Here is an 18444-nt window from a genome sequence, read left to right on the forward strand (position 1 = left end):
ATCACTAGTAAAAATTTTAGAATTTTTCTTTTCTATAAAAATTTATACGCTTTTTAGAAATTAGTTTTTAAATTTTCGGACTAAAAAAAATCCTTTAAGAATAACTAATGACATTTATTTTACTTGAATTTTTCTAAACTACTTCTGTTTTTTTCTGACTACATGACAACCGTGTAGTTATTTAGCTATTATTTAAAAAGATAAAAATAATAAATTACAACTGAAGAAATTTTTAAAAATACTAACTTGTAATTTAAATAACTGCAACACTTTTTATTCAACATAAATATGTGATTTAATTAAATACTTTAAAATTTAACTTACATTGACTATATCTCCTTCTTTTAATGAAAGTTCGTCAGGTCTAGAAGCAGTAAAAGCAAACAAGGCTTTATAGGTTGGTAGCGTTGAAGCATCTATGAGTTAAATTCAGTTTTACATCAAACAAAATATATATTGAAGTTTTTATGAAAACTATAACAAGTATACGTATACATAAAAGATTGTATTAATATAATAAACCAACAATAGTATGTAAATATTGTTAAAAAGATTAAGAATTATGGAAAATATAAGTTTCAGTTAAAGACTTTGTTTTTATCTTGTCATCACAATTACAGCTTTAAATTTTTAGCCCAAGTAAAGCTAACAGGGTTGCCACTTGTTTTTGAGAAAATTATTTTATGTTTTTGAAAGTACGTGTTTTTGGGTCTATTTTTAGTTTAAAGTTAAGTTTAAGGTTAAAAACTGTGTTAAATAGTATAATACCATTAAAAAGATACTGTAAAGATACTTTAAATATGTTTTTTGACAAAAAAATTTGATAATGAAATTTTTTTATCTATATGATAGACTTTTCGTGTCATATCATAATTTTATTACCTAACAGTTAAATTAAAGGCTAGAAATTGGTATTATTGTGGCTAAAAACAATTTAAAAAATTTACATTTTTTATATAACTTTTATAAAATAGTTTCATCTTATACAAATAATTAAGATATTAGATACAATATTCAAGTAATTTTTAATTTGTTTTTACCCGCAATACTAACGATTTCTAGCAATTAATTAAGTTTATTTATTTTTCAAAATTTTGTAAACACAATTTTGTAGCTTAAGTTTCACAAAACTTATGTTCGTTAATTTGAAACTTAAAAAAACAACTTTTATTACCTTGGGACAATTTGAATGTTTTAGATGGTTGTATAGCAGCTTGACTGGCCTGTTTTTGCTTTTTACTTCTTTCAATCTGCATTTCTGCTATTTTCTTTCTTATATCTTCTTTAGCTGAATTTGTAAATAAAGAATTTTTAATTTGCATAGGATTTCCAAACTTTCGTTTGTTATGTTAACGCAAATGCTACTATGATATTGTTTACAAAACTTTTAATCACTTGATATAAAAAAACTAGTACTGAATAGTCTAATAAATAAAATGTTCAATAAAAAAACAAAAACTTTATCAAATCTTACAAAAAAGAAAACCTACACCTCCTATTCGATTACAAAAATTCTTAATCTAAGACTTGACAATTATTTACTTATAAAATCCGTTCAAAATGTTTACACTTAAAGAAGTTAGTGTAACATTTTGTTTTTTAACTTACGTTTGTCATTTTCAACTTCAGCGCCCAATTGCATGTTTTCAACCATCTTTCTTGTTTCCTCGGCCTTCTAAAGCAAGCAATTATAAGTTTTAGTTTTAGTTTAGCTTAAACATCTATACTTTTTTTATTTCAACTTTTTTATTTATTACCGAACTTAACATAACTGGTCAAGTTTAGTTAATTTTATTTTAGTCACTTGATAACAAACCATACTTCTATAAACAAAACTAAACGATTTTATAACATAAATAGTGTATCTCAAACTCTTTAAATTCTAAATTGAGCAAAGTTTATTAGCACAATTGTATTGATTTTCAATATAAATAAAATTGCAAATTAAGTTAGAGGGGCTATGAAAAATACTAATTTTATATTAAAGTTCATTTTCAAAGTAAAAAACATAATAAATTTAAACTATGTTGTATAAAGCCAATAAACAACTTAAAATTTACTCTATAAAAACACTAACTTTTTCCACAATATGCTTAGCTTCCAATTCTTTCTGTATTTGCCTTTCTCGTTCCCTATGTCAAAAAAAAACTTAATCAATAAAACATTTAAAACTATTGTAGTAACTTATTATTATTTTTTAATTAATAATTTTTTTATCGTGCTAAATTTTTTTAGAAGTTTTAGAAATATTATAAATTTTCAGACGATTCAGACAATTTACTATTCTTCATTTTGTTTAGGATCTATATTAGGATGTTTTTGAAAAAATAATACACAATTTAAGTTTTCTGTACATAAAATTGAAGAATGAACTAAAAGTTATTTTTTGAGTTATAAAAAATTCGTTATTTAACAAAAATAATCAAATATTAAAACTTATTTAGTGTGAATATAAAATAAAATATTGTTTAAACTAGTATTAAACATGAATATTGTCTCTATAATGATAAAGCATAGTACTTTGTTGATTATTAAATTAGTTTTAATAGGTAAAAATTTAATGCTATAAAAACAGTTTTATGAATCAATGGAAATTTGTGTTTTTACTTGAATTATGCCTTCTTATTTTTAACATTAGTGTAACATTTTTTACAGTATTTCTCAATAAGTTGTATAAATTTATAAATCATGCTATAAATAAAGCTTCATAATTCTATACATACTTTTTTTATATAAACATTCAATACAATTTCTTGTTCATTATTTATAGCATACTCGTTACATGTAACATAAGTATTAAAATAATTTATAAATAATAACTATATTAAATTTCAATCCAAAGATGGTGTAATAACAAAAAAGAGCATTGCATGTAATGTATGAAATTATTCCAAGTATTTTCAAAAAGACCTACAAACTTATGATAAAATACTTACTTATGCTTAAGATGCTTTTAGTAAGCAATCGATTAGATGGCAGTCAATAAAACCAGAAAAAGCTTAAGTTAGGAGAAACTATCTACTAAAAGCAAATACAAACCTTACAAATTCCAACTTTGTCAAGAAAATTGTTTAAGAAGCAACTTAAGTAGCTTAAAAAATGAATGTTATGCATAACTTTAAAAAAATTAGATGTTATTTTTAATAAAAATCTATAAAAAGATTAAAAAGCACATTGTCGAATATAGATATAAATAATTAAATCAAAACTCAATAAACTTAAAGTAAAAACTAACAGTTTCTCTTTTCTCTCAGTAGAATTTCTTCGACGAACTAAATTTTCACGTTGTTTTTTCAGACCAATCAGTTGATTGTTTTTGAAAGTAATTTCGTTGTTAAGTTGTTGTTTTTCAGCCTGCTTTCCACTGAATTGGGAGCGTAGTTCCTATTAATAAATATTAAGTTAACTAAAGAATATTGAAAATATTCTAAACTTATTTAGTGTCAAAAAAATTCTGTGAAGTTGTAACATAATTTTTAAAGTATACATAAACTATTTAAAATAAGTAATTTCATTAATGATTGTAACAACAATAAAATAAAATACAAGTTTTAATTCAAAAAGAAACGTTACTTATTAAGAATTAAATGTAGTTTACTTCAAAATTATTGTTAAAAAGCAATAAAATATTTTTGTTAACTTTTTTATTTGTGAATATTTTTACTTGGATTATTTGAAAATATAGATAATTTTGCGGAAAACATAAATAAAAGGTTAGTAAAAACATAAATTTTAAAAGTTTAAAAAGTTATAAGAAGTAAAACTAATGATAACCTTTCAACAACATTTTGAGCATAAGAAAATTTTTATTGGAATTGAATTATAAGTAGTATTAAACTTTTTAATGGGATTTAAATATAAAAAATCACTTTTATATGATATCTTTAATTAGTTTCCTTTTAAAACTATACTGAGATAGTTAATGAAATAAAAACTTGTAAAACAGCTAGACATACATTTAGATGGGATTGTAAGCTGGTAAGTTCTTTTTGACGGGCCAGATAACTTTGCTTTTGTATTTCAAGTTCTGTTTTTAAACCTTCACAACTAATTCTTTGCGTTTTCAAGTCTTCTTCTAACACGCTAATATTTCCATCTATACAATACGATTTCACATTTAGTCTAGTATATTTAGTACCACTTTTTTAAACCATTGCTGTTAAGTGCTACTTTGAACTTTATATAAATAGATTATTGAATAGATAAATGTTGATTAATAGTATAAAAAAACATGTATTTATTTTTATAATCTTGTACTTTTTTATTATTTTTTTTTAAACTACTCAACAACTAAAAATATATTTCTAAGTTCGGAAGTTATCAACAACAATACTACACTTACTTTACTTTTAGTTACTGCTAATAGTTTCAAGGTTAGATAAATATTGTAAGTTAAACTTTATAAAATATTTACCATTGACGCCAGGACTTATAATTTGGTTAGATAATTGTTGTTTGGTCATAATCACAGTGTCCAAATTTCCTTTGTAGAGCTGTTTGTTGTAAATTTAGTTCAATTAACTTGATGAAACATCTTGTTTAAAAAATAATAATTTCAAATATAACCTACTTTGTTATCTTAAATTCAAAAATAAAAAGTTATCGTACAAAACAAAATGTAAGACTTTTTTATTGTATTAATTTTACAGACTTACAACTACTGAAAAAAAAAACCGAAACTTTATCTAAAGTTGTAGATTCCTACCTCAAGGTCGTTTTGACTTTTAATTGCCAGCATGTGACTTTGTTGGTGCATTTGCGTGATATTAGCCAAAGACTCCTGAGTTATAGTCATTTTCTCCTCCAACTCTTTACATTGCTCAAACAACTTTTCTTTTTTTGCATCCTAAACGAGTTTAGTCTTATAAAACTTGTTGGTGCTGTCAGGATACTTTGTTATTTTTAATATTTTTTTTTGTAATTTGATTAGAATCATTTTTATTTTTAAAACAAAATTTTGTATTTATACTAACACTTCTGTTTATTTATACATGTGTAATTTGAAAATTAACATAGAAGGCCTCAATTATTTTAGTTATACTTGTATAAACATTAAAAAATAACGTTTTAAATATGATTACAACACAGTAGAAGCTCATTTAAAAACTAAAATTCAAAGAAGATAATAAGACTTGTTTTAATTTTTATTCACTACTTACTGAAAGCTTTTATAATTGTCAAGTATTTACTTAAAAGGAGAGTTAAAATTATTACATAACAAATTTTTTAGTCTTAAAACAACTACAAACAATGTTTTGTTTTTCATAGTCAACAGTTTGGCTTTTCGCTCGCAATTTAGACACCTCTTCTTGTAGTTTCAATTTCTGCTGAGTAAGCTCTTTCCTTTTTATCCTAATAATTTTTATCAGGATTTAATGAATTAGGCTGGTTTGAACATTATTTTGAGTAAATATAAGTAGTCGTTTAAATACAAATAAATTAGTTGTTATAACATAAAATATTAATTTTCAATGTAGAACCAACTTTTTTGATCTAAAAAACTTTAAAATAAAATTCGAAGTCAAATAAATTTCAAAGTTAAAGCAAATTACGAAAATAAATTATCATAAAAGTTAGTTTGAGCTACAGAGATTTATTTGCAATTCATTGCTCTTTAAATATCCGTTTTCAGCAAAATAAAAAAATCTCAGCCTACCTAAAAAATCCTTAACTTAAACTTGGGGTTAAAACAAAAATTTCCAACCTTTGAACTTCCAGCATGCGTTGCCTCTCCATTTCCTTCTGAGCTTGTATCTTCCGTTCCTGCTCCTTCCTTCTCGCTTCTTCTCTTTCCTGCTCTTCCTTCAGCTGCTGCTCCATCCTCCGCTTCATCTCTTCTTCCTTCTTCCGCTCCTGCTCCAACCTTTGATTTATTTTCAAGTTGAAGTGTGCTACTTTTAAATGAGTTGTTGAATTTGAGAGTTGCTTTTATATTAGTTATATTCATTTTTGATTTAATAATTTCATTATTAAAATTTATAAACTCAATAAGAAGCAAGCAACTTATTCGAAATACAAATTTTAGTCAAAAATAAGCCTGTAAAGTTTTATGGCTTATATTAAGTAAGTATTATTAAACTTTTTACTAATAAACTTCAAAAATGTGTTTACTATATTTCTTTGATTTCGGTTAGTTTTGCCAATAGTGTAACCTTTGTACCAAACTTGTTTTGTTGTTCACAAAAGTTTTATAACAAAAGAAACAAGACACTTGTAAATTCACTTTTGCATTTATTTACGCTACCCAATATATTTCTCTAGCTTTTGATCAAGGGTTTACTGGTAAAAACAAAGATAACAAGTGGTTTACAATTAAAAAAACATAAAAGTCATTAACAAGATACACAAAAAAAAGTAATAACAGAGAATATTAACTAAAAAATAAAACAAGAAGATAATAAACACATTTACGAAGTAACAAAATAATTATGTGGAACAAAAGTAGTTCTTTTTATCTTAGATTTTATTACTCACAGTTCTAAAGAGCTGCACGATAACTAAAATCATTTTACTTACATAGTTCTGATAAGTTCAAGTCGATAATTATTACCCGAGTCTCTTTAAAATCTAACTTATTTGCACAACTTTGTACAACTTTAAACATAAAAATATCATATTTCTACAAAAATTTGCGTTTTTATTAGATGCTCACTAACTTCTCATACTTTTGCAGCATTTATCTTGTTTTTATTATTTGACCATTTTCACCTTCTATAAAGTTTTCAAAAAACTTACATGTCTAATATTTAACTGATGTGTCGTTTATCCAATAAAGCTGTGTCACAGGAGCAATTAAAACTTTAAACAAAAAACTTTTGTCATACTGCGGTATTGTATCCTTAACGTCGAGACTCGCACAACAGGTTTACAAAGATAGTTCAATATTTATTGCGTAATAGCGTACTCCGTAGTTTGTGTGATTTTTACTATGCATAATTTATTGCGGATGTATGTAAGCTTTAAAATTATTTGCAAATAAAATATATAACTTTACTTTAAATAAGCTATTGTGAACTTAATTGCCATATAAACGATGGATTTCGGTTATCTATCATAACAAAAACTTCATAGTTTAAAAGTGACTTATTTGAAACATAAAGAACTTATGTTTTTATTTCTCAGCCATATAAAAAGTATAAACACTAAAATGTTTGAACATAGTTAAAAAGCGAGGTTACCGCTATTACACATAACCGCAATATAATAAAAACCTGATCTTTTCAAGACGCTCCCTTTCCTCACGTTCTTTCTGCTCTTTCAATTCTCGTTCCTTTCGCTCTTGCTCCCTTTATGTATAAATTTTAACTTAACAGTAACATTGTCACAACTTTTAATAAATAACTCAAAAGTTTTTTTCTTACTTTTAAGCAGTAATAATTAAAAAAATATGTAAATAAATATAACAGAAATGTACATTAGGGTGCACCTGTTGCTCCAACATTGGAATTTCGCTTAGCCCATTTTTGTAGGTGGGAAATCACATAAGTAGACAGCTCAAAATAAACTAGCTTCCTAGCTTTTACCACCGTCACGCTATTTGCATTTTTCTGAAAACAACCCCTATGTAAATTGTATGGGACCTTAAAATTTTGACCTTCGAGTTTTTGGCCGAAAATTTCTTAAACATGTAGCAAATATTACAAAAACACATTCTACGCGTTTTGAGACTATTTGAAGAAAGTTTCATTGAGGTAATTTTAGATTTTCTGTATTTTTTTTACATTTTTTGTTATTTTTAAGTTTTTTGAAGAAACCAAAAAATTTCTCCAAGGACGAAACCGGTCGTAGGATTGTCTCGGATGCTGTTGTTGTTGCGGTGAAGTTCATTGTTTATTATATTCAAATTGTCTGAAAACGTGTAGCATGTGTTTTTGTGCTGATTGCTACATGTAAAAAGAATTTCAGCTAAAAACTCCAAGGTCAAAATTTTAAGGTCCCATACAATTTACATAGGGGTTGTTTTCAGAAAAATGTAAATAGCGTGACGGTAGTAAAAGCTAGGAAGCTAATTTATTTTGTGTGGTTTACTTATGTTATTTGCCACCTACAAAACTTAGACTAAGCTCTACTACCAAATTTTCATTTTTGAAAGGCAGCAAATGTACCTTAATGTACATAAAGAACTAGAAAAAAATGTTAACTATAACTTAATTAGTTGAAGCAATACTAACTGCAAAACAAGTTAAGTGCTTTAAACAATTAAACTAACAATAAAGCTTGTCGACGTTTTTCTAACTCTTTTTGACCTTTTTCTATATTTTCACGCCGTTTGTCTTCGAAGGACGAAAAAACAGACTCAGTAGGCAAAGCATCCAAGGACTGTCACAAAAACGTCAAATAGTTGATATGCTTCTTATAAAATGTTATATAACAATAAAAATTAAAAAAAGTTGTGTTAAGTACAATGTCATCAATATCTCAATATATATCTAATCTAAAATATAATTATGTAGATTTTTTATGTTTTTTTTTAGTAGCAACTTTACTGATCTTATTTTACCAAACAACTTAAACAAATCAAATTTATTATTGTTACTTACTTGACAAATTTATATCTCTATTTCTTTACAGTAAGTTATTAAAAGTTAACATTAAAAACAAGATAATATTTATAAATACCTTGACAGTACTAAATAACTAAGTAAGTTTACTAAAATTTAACTTCAAAGACTGTCTCACATTTTGTCGTGATCGCTGTACAGACATCATCTGATTTGGCATCATTTGACCCAAGGGTTGGATGCCCATCGGAGGAGTGTTTCGGTAGTTGCTAGGCAGCAAGTTAGCCGGTAACACGCTTGGCAAAATATTACCTGCAGTAAAAATGAAAATTTTTAATAGCATTTTTTAAACACAATTAACACATCCACTCAAATATATATTCCAACACTTTTTTTCTATGTAAGAAAATCAACGAAGCTGACCTGCTTTGACTTGGTCGACCAGGTGCATGGCAATCACGAACTCGTCTTGAGTCAGCTTTCCGTTTTGATTGAGATCGCTCAACTTCCAGATTTCGGCGAGCGTGTGTTTGGGCAGCCTCGATTCGTTTAAAACGTGTCGAGCTTGCACACCTGAAGTATGTAAGCAGTGTTCGTACGTAGAACAATGCAGGTAAAAATGCAATATTAACTTGTATGTTTTAACAACTTTTTTTATTATAATAAATGGTAAAATTTGATTAGAAAAAAACACAAATCATTTGAAAACTAGAACATGACTGTATAGAGAACCATTCTGGATGGTGAAAGTGTTGCTTTGAAAATAGTAAACCATCAAATGTGTGCAATTAAATTTTATTACTTAACATGTAAAAATTGTTTAAAATTCCAGGTTTTTCCAGGATTCCAGGCTTTGTGGCAACCCTAATATAAAAATAAAAGGCTTTTTTATGAATAATCTTTATCTGGTTAACGTTTTAACAACATTTTTTTTTATTTAACTATAATTTATAATAATTTTCATTTGAAAAAAATTTCTATTTACTTTTTTTTTGTTTTTCAAAAGTAAATAATTTAAAAAATATTTTAAATCATGCTGTTACTTTCAATTTACTAGCCTACACTTCATTTTTATTTAATTTTTAAATATAAATGGTACACATGAAATAAAACTTTTAAAAACTCTAAGTGTATAAAATATTTTTAACACACATTAAATACAAAATCCAAGCTTATCAGTAATTTGAACCTTGTTGAATAAAATTTCTAAATTAATATAAAAGCAGAAAAATCAAGTCATTAAGGAGAAATCGTCATAAAACACTTTGTAAAACTATCAACTTTAAAAAATAATATGTTGTTTATTGTATATATAACTAACCAGATAAAAATCCACACTTTGAACGATCTTCAAAGTTAAACCTTTGAATATATTTCAACCTCATTTGTTTTTGAATTCCAAACTCTTGAGAGTTAGACCTAAAAAAAACCAAATAAGAAAAGAATTAGAAAAAATATATGTTTCCAATAAAAATATAACTTTTTTGTTCGAGATTATTTTAGTAACGCGCCATTGACAATGAAATCATATTTAGCGTCAGCTTATAAACGTAAAAGTATAAATATCAAACGTAGCTTATCAACTTTGACAGTAAAAATACTTTAAACTATATGTTAATTCTAATTTTTTTTTAAATAGTTTTGCTAGTAAAAACTAATTTTATAAGTAATAAGACCTATTATTTGATTAAAAGTTTGTAAACAATAAACTATATAAACAAATAAACAAATAAAATTTAGAATAAAAAGAGTAATAATTATAGATATTACACAATTTTCTTTAGTAGTTATATGTTTGAGAACTTTAGTTACTTTTGAATAAATTCAATATTTAGTTTTAATACTTAGATTTAAAAGTTATTATAGTCCGTACTAAAAGGTATATGATAACCTACAAAGTTTAGGTGCGTCATGAAAAAACGTTAATAATTACACGTTATAAAACATCTATAAATACATTAAAATAAGTAGACTAACCTGCTTTTAGTTGTTATATCTTTCAAAGAATTTCGACGAGAAAGTCCACTTCCATTTGAACTAGTGGTACTATGAGCTGGACTATTTGTGTTTCCTAAATACAAATTTTTTTTCGACTACGTTTTATTATTGTTAGGTTTACTAAAATATCAATTTTTTGTTAAAATTCAGTTGTTTTTTATAACACTATAATCTAAACGGGAAGGGGTCAAAATTGCTTGAAGAAAAAATTTCACGAAGATACTTTTGCACGAGGGAACAAATTTGCACGAAGACAATTTTGCACCAAGGGCCAATTTTACACGAGTTACATTTTTGCACAATAGTAAAAGTAAACATAAAAATATAAAAATAAACTGAAATATAAATTGATAAAAAAACAAAAAGAAAAAAAAAGTTAGTGACCGAGGGTAAGGGTTAGGGGTAAAGTGATAGTAAAAAGAAAAAAAAATATAAAAAATATTATTAAAAAAAAATAAATAAATAATAAATTAATTATAATTAAAAAATAAATAAAATATAGTAACAAAAAAAAAATACCAACCGAAGGTAAGGGTTAAGGGTAACAGTGAAAGTAAGAAAAAAATAAAATTAGATTAAAAATATAATGGTATTAATAAAAAATAATAAAATATTCAACCCATGCAAAAATGTCTCCGTGCAAAACTGTCTGCTCGTGCAAAAGTGTCTTTGTGCAAAAATGACCTTTTGTGCAATTTTATCCTCTCGTGCAAAAGTGTCTCTGTGCAAAAGTATCTTTGCGCAATTTTGTCCCCTGGTGCAATTTTGTACTCTCATGCAAATTTGACAGTTACCCAATTTAAACATCAAAAACCAGTAAACTACAATTTCAGTATCAAATAAAATAAGTACTTACCAGGTTATTGATACCATAACAACATAGTAACTTTGTTCAAAATTATATTAATAGCCATTATAAGTAATTAAAAATTTTTGAAATTCATAATATCAGTTTTTTATAAATGTTTTTTTGTTTATATTCTTCAAAAAAGTTTTTTATAATTATTTTAAAATTATTTAATTTGAACAGTATATTCTAAATATTGCAAGGAAAATTTCCTGAAAGTTTGCAGTATTTATCTCAAAAAAACTCATGAACAGATATATTTTTATTGAATTAGTCTTTTACTGTCGTTTTAGTTTGCGCACCCCAAGAAACTTAATGTTACCTCCGACTTTTACCTGCTCTATCTCAAAAACTATTTTAAACTTTAAACATCAGTAGAAAGCAACTTATAGCTAAGTTCAAACTCTATAAAATAGTATCAAACTATAAAAAAAATATTTACCCTCTCCCCCCTATGCACTTAATAAGGTATTAATATTCATAGTTAATAAGGTAATAATATTATTATAGTATTATAGTATTTTGGATTAATATGCAAGTTTTAACTTATGTATGTATATTTACATTCAACCTACAAAGTTTTTTAAGTTTATCTTGTATTTCCTTGTACCTTAAAAATTTAAATAGTACATACAATTAGTTGTAAATTCAAAAAAATAAAGACTTATGAAAACATTGATCAAGTTTTATTAAATTGTGTTTAACATAAAGCAATGTAAATGTTGATTGCACTGTTTGTCGCTTTTGTTTATCTAAATTGTATTTTGAATATCTTTACGCTTTTTTCATTTATGTTTCAACTATTTGGTACGTAAAAGTTAACTGCACTGTTAATTATTTTCGTTTACTTAGTTTTTTTTGTAAATATCTAAGTATTTTTTATTCCTAATTTTTAGGTAATTTTTTATGGGGTATGCAAATTTAAATTGCACTGTCCCTTATTTTTGTTAATTAAACTGTTAAGTGTTTGCTTTAAATATTGGATTTTATATACAATTTGTAAGTTCATAACTTATTTTCTTGTTCCTTTAGTTTTAATTTATTCAAATTTAATACAGTATATTTCATTATAAACTATAACACTTTTGTATTACTATTTTTAGGTATGTTTTTTTAATTTTAAAGTTAATAAATTACATTTTGAACAATTTGTTTTTCAGCTAAAAAGACGTACTTAGACGGCATGTTACTGTATTCTTTAAAAAAAAGTTAAATTATTTTGTAACTTTTGCAAACATTCGAAGCTCAAAAAATACTTATTTTTGTTTAAAGATAGGTTTTATTTTATTTATTGTTAAGGATTTGTTCAAAAACTAACATAGGGTCTTATATTAAAGGTTTAAGTACAAATTGTAACTTAACTTTTAAAGAAAATATAACTTTAATTAGCCTTTGAGACATAGTAAACGTAGTAAAGCTTTGTATTTAAAATTATAGACAACCAACAAATTTCTTCTTTGCTTATTTAAAATAAGTGGTTCATAAAAAACCTACTTGCTTTTTTAAATAATGACTTCTTATTGTTTAGGAACTTTTTTTAATCTTAAAACGGCATTCACACTATTGACTTTTACAATATTATATAAACACCAAAAAACTCCAATTGTCAATTTTTTTTTAATTACAAAAATTTCTTAATGTAAATTAAGAACTCATTGGTAAAGATGAAGCTCTGATAATTTAAATATATATGTGAAACTTAATAGTTTTTGTTTGTCTTTTAGTTTGCTATCTTACTAGAAAAACTTTTGACTCACCAACTTTTATACCTTATATGTTGAAAACTTTTTTTAAGTTTGTTTGAATACTATAATTTTTTTTAATTTGTAAAACAATCTGGATCTTAGATAAACATCCTAAAACACAAGAGTCTGTACAGCCTTAATTCACTTACCAAATTACAATTATAAAATACAGTTAAGTAAAAAAAAATCAAATATACAACAACTTTATTTTAATTGCAAAACATTAAAAAATATTCAAGAATTTTTTCAAAAGATTATTGAAACTTCAAAAATGTTCCATGAACTTAGTTAAAGTTTGAAAATAATCAAACTAACAAACCAATAAATTGCATTGAAGGAGGCAAGTATGTTGGTAGTGGGATTCCATTTAAGCTTAATTTTATCAACTTCATAGCTATGGCAAATTCAAGACGATCCAACTTTCCATCTTGAGTGAAATCAGCTAGAGACCTATTACAAAAACTAGTTTATTTAAAAGCCAATACAAAAATAATAACTTTAATAACTTGATTTTAAATTTAAATCTAAGTTTATTGTGTTTAAAAATTTTAGTGTTAGAAATTATATGTTCTAAAAAATATTCTTGATCATAAAGCAGTAAACTAAAAGTCATAAAGAATATATAAAAATGATCTACTTAGATATAGAGTTATCACTCTTTGAGTTTAAAAAACTATCCTGGGTGACCAAAAACCGTCCTGAGAGACCTTAAACTATCATAAGTCATCCTTAATTAATAAAAAAAAATTACCTTAAAAATTTTTTTAAGACTAAATAAGCTTTTCAAAATCAATAAAAATCAAGTTTCTGAACAAAAATGTTTAAAAATATCAAAATATTGAAACTGTAACTAAAATTCATTCAAAATCTAGACTGAGATTTTCAGAAAAGCTTATACTATCCTGAGTTAGAAAAAAAACTTAAACTAGCCTGAGTTGTCCTGAGATTTGCAAAAAAAATAAAACTGTCATGAATTATCATGAATACGTGGCAACCCTTTAGAATTTAGATAATACACCTGTAATTATTAATACATTACAATTGTAAAATTTTGAGTAAAAAAAAGAACCAAAAAACTTTTTTTTAACTACTACTTAGTAAAATAAAAGAAAATCACTGTCTTTTTATTTTGTTTTTTTAAATAATTAAGTCAGTTTAAGGGCATAGGGGGGGAGGGGGTGACCTTGATTTTTACAAGTTAGTTTTATTTTATAGAGTTTTATCTGAGCTATCAGACATTTTTAACCGCTTGAAAAAATTCAAAAAAAATTTTGAGATATGAGCGATCAAAGTTGGTGACCTCAATAGGTCCTTATGGAAGGCACAAACTAAAAGCGCAAAAAAAGACCACTTCACTAAAAATCTATCTCCTCCTCCATTTTTCAACCAATATTCTTCAAATTTTCACAGAAAGTGTATTATTAAATTTTAAAAAGATTAAATGCAGGAATTTTTAAAATTTTGAAAAATAAAATTTTTATTAAAAAAAACCCACTTTTTTTTTTGTTTTTTTTTTATCTAAAATTTTTATTTTTTAATATTTTTAAAATTCCAATATTCAAAGTTTTTTAAACTATAAAAGGAACGTTTCCTGAAAGTTTGGGGTCTCTAGCTCAAAAAATGAAGGAGGAGATAGATTTTTAGTGATTTTTGAAATTTCAGAGAAAATTGACCCCAAAAAATTTGCGGTCTATACGTTTGTATTGGAAAATCTTTTTAAAAATTACAATATGTCAAAAGTTAAATAATATTTTTTAATTTTATAAAAACTGGCTTGTAGATTGTACTTGAAGCTTTCATATAAGATCATATGTTATTTTTAGTGAAAAAAAAATTGTCGGACCCCCCCCCTATGCCCTTAATTTCTAAGTTAAAAAATATTTCTTCTAAAAAAGACTAGTTAAATAACTAAGAGCAACTAAGGTAGTTTTTGTCAATTAATAACTTCGATTAAAATTCGAACTTTTAAATGACAGAAACTTTAACAATAACTATATTCTATTTAAAAATTTAGATAAGCAACAACAACGCTATAGTCAGCAAACAAAATTTAGCTCTTGTATTTGTTAAAAATTTCAAATGTTTATAAAAATATATTAAATTGAAACTAGTTTTATTATAAATAGGTTACATACATTATACATTTAAACATTTTCATTTAATTTTTTTCATTACTTTATCTAAATTAAGCTGTTAAATATAAAGAGTTTATTATAGCAGTATATAATTTCATAAGTATAAAATCAAATCAAAAAAAAAAGTTATACCCTAAATTTCTTAACTTTTTTAAGCTGAAAACTGTTTTTATAAATAAAAATATACATATGAATAGTAGATTATTATAAAAATATTTACTGCAATACTTTTTTCTTACCTGAATTAAAACAAGGCAAACATAATATAAAACACTATTCTATTCTCATTTTTTAAATAACAGATCTTTTTTATGAAAAAATAAAAAAAATAGTAATGTCTGTTATACAGTAAGATCTAAAAATGTTTTTATTTGTTAAAACAAGTGTAGACAAACATAAATAATAAAAATTAATTTAAAAATTTGTAATATTTTACATACCAAATTTGTTGCAACTGTAGTTTATTAAGATTAGATTGGAGAAAAAAGGGGGCAGCTTGATTTGAAGCAAGAAATCCATTTACAGGGAACAAGTTGTTGAATTGAAGATCATAACTTTGTCTTTCCTCATTGGTTATTGTGTAAGGATTAACTAAAGTATTTATGCTTTAAATACAAATTAGTAAATTTTATTTTTTTATAAATTTTCTGAACTAGCAATATATTTAATGTTTCAAAAAAATCTTGGTAAAATTTTATAGATTATAGTATAGTAGATGTATATAAAAAACATTGTTTTACAGAAACCATAAATGAAAAGAAAACTTTTTTGATTTCAAGTATTTAACCTTTAAAAAGTTTATAAACATTCAGCCCACCAAACTATAATTAAATCGCAAGAAAAAGTTTATTTAAAAATTAAAAAAACTTACCAACACATAATATTAATTATAATAAATTATCATAATCAAGTTACAGAGCTAGATAGCTGTTTTACTATTTAAAGTATTATAGAACTTTTTGAAACCACTAGTGTAAAACATTTTGATTCATATGAAGTAGTCAAAAAATAACTATTAATTTCAAACTTACCTTGCATTCCAATCATGGTGTTCGTGTCAAATAATATTAGTTAGATATGTATATACAGGCCTCAGTAAGTCTACAAATTATGTCAACATAACATGCTAAAATAAGCTGTAAATAAAATTGGATATTCAGAGAATTAATTTTATAATGAAATTTTGAACTTGTTAAAACAAAAAAAAATAAAAACTCATTACTTTAATAATATTTAAGTAATTTTAATTTTCTATTGTAGTAAAGTAATGTTTAATCGCTTTGGCAGGCGCTTTTAATCTAGCTATAAGGAAGCTTGAAATTGCAAGGAACTTACTAAAAATTGCCATGTTAAATAAGTTAAAAATTAGCAGAGTGTAGACAATTTTTAATATTTACAAATTTAAAATTTTGAGTGATTGTGAACTATCTTTTTTTAACAGTAATTTTTTTCAATTGTATTTTTACCTTCATCATAATCTTTTAAATTACATGCTTTGGTATATGTGTTTTTTGAAATAAATTTATCTGTCAAAACTTTATATCTATTTACTGCAACTAATTCTACTTTAAATTTTCAAACAATTCAGTTATAAAATCGAAGATATCAAATAAATTTACATTTAAAAAAAAATTCACAAATCTTTATACCAATATATAGAACTACATAAATAAAAATGGTAAGAACCATTAAAAAAATCAGTCACAGTCTTTTACAACCACTTAGAATAGATCTTTCGTTTATTAAAAAACAAACATTTTCAATTCTTATTCAAATAGAATTCATTCTATTTGAATAAGAATTGAAAATGTTTGTTTTTTAATAAACGAAAGATCTATTCTAAGTGGTTGTAAAAGACTGTGACTGATTTTTTTAATGGTTCTTACCATTTTTATTTATGTTTATCTAAAATTCAATCCTGTCCGGTCTTTAAAATCAAAAGAGGAAGACTACCTTCATCCCATTTTAATATATAGAACTAAAAAACATTAATTAATTAATACCACAGATGTTTCAGATCTCCAGGATTTAACGTCTTTTAACGTTACATCTTATAAATTAATTAATATATATAATTTTTTCAACTCAGTCACTAAACTCTTTGCAACAACAAAAACTTTCTTGGCAATAGCAAGTGTATGTATTACATCATCTATTATTTTACCTGCCCCATCAATATTTAACTTCAATTATCAAAAGGAAATATACAAATAACATCTTTATAACAAAAAATAAAAAACCCTTGGTGACACACCATTTGGAGAACACTTAAAATGCTAACATCTCAACAATTACAACCACAAAAAGTGAGAAAATCATGAAGCTCAAATCCCTAAGAAGTGTCTGTTTGAAATCACTAAGAAGTGAAGGAAAATAATTGGATCTAAAGTTTGGACATTTTTTAAAAATTGAAAAAAATGCTAATCGAGCTAAGTTAATGCTCGTTAATTACACATTTAAATAATGTTTTACTTTTCCTTTTGGGTTTGTATTTGGGTTGCTACTAAGAAAATAGTTTTGTATTTTAGTGTTTGTTTGCTAATTTTAGATAATTTTGTACTCAACTATACTTGTCTTACATAATAAAAACTCCCTTTTGCATTTGGAAACGTTTTTCAAGCAAAGCATTAAATTAACGAGCATAAAGTTATTGTTATAGGAAAATTTATTAATTTTTCAAAAAACATAAAACTTTAATGTCAATTAATTTTCTTATCTTAAAGGCTATCTAAAAATTTTTTTTTTATTATAGAGAACGCACCTTTGCTTTTAATTTAAAAAAAAAATTATTTAATTTGGGGTTGGAATTATTTCATGGGGTCCCTCCAAAAATAAAGATTTTTTTCGTTTTTTTTCATCAAATGGTATTAGAACCAAAAATAAATAGTTTTTTTTAATTTTTTTTTTTGATTTCCCTTAGTTTGCATGTTATTAAAACTCGTAAATAGTTATTTTATAAATAATGTTAATATCTTTTACGATTTGGCCCAAAATCAAAATGTAGTATATAACACTATCATTTGCCTTGGCCATTTCCTAGATAAAAAATTTATAAAAGGAAAAAAAAAGTTATTAAGAATGTGAATATACAACAAATTTAATTAAATTATTTTATTTTAATTTAGTTTGATGTAATTCACATTCTTATTAACTTTTTTTTTCCTTTTATAAATTTTTTATCTAGGAAATGGCCAAGGCAAATGATAGTGTTATATACT

At 24.7% G+C, this 18444-nt stretch overlaps 1 protein-coding gene across 1 annotated transcript in view; it reads right to left on the reverse strand.

Moving 5' to 3' along the window:
• The window catches only part of LOC145840778 (intersectin-1-like), a 38594-nt gene extending 22230 nt beyond the window's left edge, over positions 1 to 16364 (reverse strand). The window contains exons 1-19 of the mRNA XM_082948108.1: positions 16258 to 16364; positions 15667 to 15817; positions 13411 to 13541; positions 10479 to 10572; positions 9823 to 9920; positions 8925 to 9074; positions 8680 to 8813; positions 8210 to 8319; positions 7212 to 7286; positions 5705 to 5863; positions 5250 to 5352; positions 4706 to 4846; positions 4415 to 4493; positions 3957 to 4096; positions 3236 to 3384; positions 2078 to 2132; positions 1609 to 1675; positions 1175 to 1288; positions 325 to 416 (exon numbers count right to left, since the gene is read on the reverse strand). Coding sequence (XP_082804234.1) covers positions 325 to 416; positions 1175 to 1288; positions 1609 to 1675; positions 2078 to 2132; positions 3236 to 3384; positions 3957 to 4096; positions 4415 to 4493; positions 4706 to 4846; positions 5250 to 5352; positions 5705 to 5863; positions 7212 to 7286; positions 8210 to 8319; positions 8680 to 8813; positions 8925 to 9074; positions 9823 to 9920; positions 10479 to 10572; positions 13411 to 13541; positions 15667 to 15817; positions 16258 to 16273 — 2058 coding nt within the window. The 5' untranslated portion in view covers positions 16274 to 16364. The remainder of the gene's footprint in view (positions 1 to 324; positions 417 to 1174; positions 1289 to 1608; positions 1676 to 2077; positions 2133 to 3235; positions 3385 to 3956; positions 4097 to 4414; positions 4494 to 4705; positions 4847 to 5249; positions 5353 to 5704; positions 5864 to 7211; positions 7287 to 8209; positions 8320 to 8679; positions 8814 to 8924; positions 9075 to 9822; positions 9921 to 10478; positions 10573 to 13410; positions 13542 to 15666; positions 15818 to 16257) is intronic.
• Positions 16365 to 18444: the final 2080 nt, after the last annotated feature.

The sequence above is a fragment of the Thalia democratica genome, chromosome 7 (assembly GCF_965202585.1).
Source record: "Thalia democratica chromosome 7, ktThaDemo2.hap1.1, whole genome shotgun sequence".
NCBI lineage: Eukaryota > Metazoa > Chordata > Thaliacea > Salpida > Salpidae > Thalia > Thalia democratica.